The sequence below is a fragment of the Brachycentrus maculatus genome, unplaced genomic scaffold (genome assembly GCF_059751285.1).
Source record: "Brachycentrus maculatus isolate JH-2025_06_01 unplaced genomic scaffold, ASM5975128v1 h1tg000968l, whole genome shotgun sequence".
NCBI lineage: Eukaryota > Metazoa > Arthropoda > Insecta > Trichoptera > Brachycentridae > Brachycentrus > Brachycentrus maculatus.
In genome coordinates this window covers 85,234-88,529 of record NW_028281688.1, presented here as the reverse complement: position 1 = coordinate 88,529, position 3,296 = coordinate 85,234, and the positions used below count along the sequence as shown (strand labels likewise).

Here is a 3,296-nt window from a genome sequence, read left to right as displayed (position 1 = left end):
AGGGACTAGCGGCCGAGCGGACGAGCTCTCGCCCAGCGCGCCAGACACACACTGCAGCCGTGCAAGAAAAGTGCGAGTGATTTTCCCTAAACAACAAAACTTTATCACATATACGAGCGTGGAAATTAAAGCGCCTCCGCGTTATCAATGTGTCCGTCTCGGGAGGAGGGGGGGCGCGGCGTGCGCGCGCAGGGCCGGGCCGCACCGCCCGCCAGTACCGTGCCGGTAGTGTTCTAGTGAGGCCGCCAGCTCCCCCGGTTCTAGTCCGTTAGTCCGTAGTAGTCGTAGTGCGGTGAGACACCGGCTAGTGTGAGTGCATCAGTACCGAGCCGTCATGGAGCCCCAGAGCCAGGAGGCCGGAGCGCCCAGCGAGGTGCCCAACGATCCGGGGTAGGTGCCCCCCGGCCCCCTAGCACGTGGTCGCCCCCGCCCCCTCGCCCCCGCCCGCCCCCTAACACCCTCTTCTTCTGATTGCAGGAAGATGTTCGTCGGAGGACTCAGCTGGCAGACTAGTCCAGGTAGGCCTCTTCATCTTGTACATTCCTCTTTTCGCACTTTTATTCATTCCCGCGACACAATTATGTAACCGGCCCGAACCAAACTCTACCCGGAAAAGTCAAAACAAACTTTGAAACAACCCCCAAAAGTTTAGTTTGTCACGTAACAAAATGTAAATAAACAATTGGTAGTATGTGATTCGGGGTGATTTCCCGAAGTTTGACTTCACACCGTCGCGATCGATATAAACGTGCAGCCGACGTCTCAAAATTTCCACGCTCGCATGTTTATGATATGAAGTTAAGTTTTCTTCGTGTCACAGTGTGGTATAGGTTATGTATTGGTCCGAATATTTATATACCTACACCGCTCCGCACATGCGCATTGGTCCGAAGTCGATTTCAAAACTTTTCGCGACTGACGGCAGCTTTCAAAAGTTTCCGACCTACACAACAATAACGAGATACCTATTAACGAAAGCTCGCTAAGCGCGCGTTATCTGATTTGGAAAAATATTCAGCGGGACTTTTCCACCAAGGACACGACATCCACGTGTATTTATTTTTGCGATATATCTTTAAAAATAATGAATTTTCCGCATTAGCACGCTAATAATAAATAAAAATAAGTTTTTAATGACTCTTGTCAGAACGCGCTAAACACGAGCGGTTACCTCCGAGAGATATTACCGCATTATGTAGAATTTTGAAGGTTCTACGAGGTGGCTGCGCGCGCAATCTGCTGCGCAGACAATGCAATCCTCTCAACCCAAACAATAACAATACATAACCTTAGATTATGCACTTTCTGTAATATGCTTATACTTATTACAGGAGTTCTAATTACGTATGGTGTAATAAGTAGCTATGTACGAGTAAAAGCGCATACAAAAGTACTGAACTTTATTTCGTCTCGACTCAATCATTCATAAGTCAGAAATAACAACACAAACACATAAGTACTTACATAATTTTATTTCAAAGTTTAAGTCTTTTATTATAAAGTTTAAGTAGGTTTTTAATTACTTAAAAAAACCGGTATTAAATAACAGTACCCAAACAAGTACTTACATACATAAATATTTTTAGAAGCTTTAAATATGACGTAAGAAAGAAAAACTCGGTTTTTCATGATTTCAATAAAAACTGGTAATTCTTAAACTAGTATTATGTTAAATCAATAATATTTTTGCCGTTTACCAAAGTCAGTAAAAGTTTTTCTCTCGATATCAACCACATAGAAACGCATAATTATTTTATTATAAAAAAGCACTGTAGAAAAAAATAAAATGTTAAAATGTAAAAATGTATGCGATTTTTTTAAATTTATCTTCTATTTACATAGGTTTTCGTCAGGTCATGGATCTGATATAATTGTCACACGTTGACTGAGAGTTTTGTGTTGACTTTCAAATAAAATTAAAAGATAGCGTTACAAAGATAACTGTATTATATCCTAAATTTCACGTTCCTTCTTACGTATTTCCTCTAGTTTTTAAATTTTCTTATCATTCACCTACTGCGGATAAGATAGCGCCAGATTTACGCTCTCGAAAAACTCTTGAGAATTTATAACGCTGAAGAATGAATTCTTAAGTGTTAACGAAATATTTTAATATTTAAGTATAAACAACTACAAAGGATTCATTATTAAAACGCCTAATTTTTTATAGGTTTTGTGGACGGCAGCCTTACGATGAGGAACAGTTTTTCAACCCTACGTTATTGTGAAGTTTATAAATAACATTTCTGGGATTTTTTTGTAGTTCTACAAAAGAAATTAGATACTTCATATTATAAACCCGCGAATCAAGTTTGATTAAATTTTATTCGGAAATTTAAAACAAAATGTATTTTTTGGGTCATTTTCTTAAGTATCAATAGCTTATTTTAAGGCCATTTTTTTCTTCGATTGTACCAAATACAGGATTTTAACCCCTAAGTAACTTATATCAAAATATTTTGATTTATCGGCCTTTGGGGTTAAAATCTAGTATTGGAAACAAGGTGTTAATAATCAGCTGATCAACTTAAAAGTGTATAAATTAAAATGGTACTACAAGAGTGTTTTAAAATATGAATTTAAGAGTTCTATAGAAATCTCAATTGTGCTCAAGAAGGGAAAAGTTATTTACTTCACATAAAGTTCGTAACAGATATCAGTTCCAATAAAGATATGACTGCGATTGTTAAAATACTTTGCATATACAACTTTCGAAAATATATGCAATATGGATCTAAGACATTGTGCAAAAGGTGAACGTCAAACGGTGCATAAAGTGATCACTTATGCCGCCCACTGACAGGTAGTAAGCCCTGAGAAGGGAGACTTCCATATTCCTATCGTTTAAAAATATCCTACTTTTTCGTATCCGAATATACGAGTATGTATGTATATCTTATTTTAAGACTAAACAAAATTATGTCAATTACATAAATTAAAATAGTCGGATTTACTGTCTGATATTCCAGCCTTTACAATAAAATTTTGTTTTCATCCATTTCTAAAACAATTATATTAAAAAAAAAAAACAAAAATATCAAATAAAATATTTTTATATTGTTGTAAATTTAAAAGGAAAATTTAGAACTAGCAATATTTAAAAAAAAATTATCGTGAAGTGTAAAAAACTAAGAAATAAAATAAATTAAAGAAATCAAATTGAATCCGTTGTTTTCTTTTTAAAGCATTGTATCTTAATCGTAAATCACTAACTTTGTAAAATTATTCATGAAAATGCAAAATCACTGTGTTTTAATTATAAGTTATACTTTACCTTCTACAGTATCTACTCAATG

At 36.2% G+C, this 3,296-nt stretch overlaps 1 protein-coding gene across 1 annotated transcript; it reads left to right on the top strand.

Moving 5' to 3' along the window:
• Window positions 1-213: 213 nt before the first annotated feature.
• Window positions 214-3,035, top strand: LOC148299748 (RNA-binding protein Musashi homolog 2-like). Its single transcript, XM_088275741.1, has 3 exons — window positions 214-390; window positions 478-518; window positions 2,171-3,035. The coding sequence occupies exons 1-3, from the start codon at window positions 335-337 to the stop codon at window positions 2,239-2,241; spliced, it is 168 nt and encodes a 55-aa protein (XP_088131867.1). The 5' UTR covers window positions 214-334; the 3' UTR covers window positions 2,242-3,035.
• Window positions 3,036-3,296: the final 261 nt, after the last annotated feature.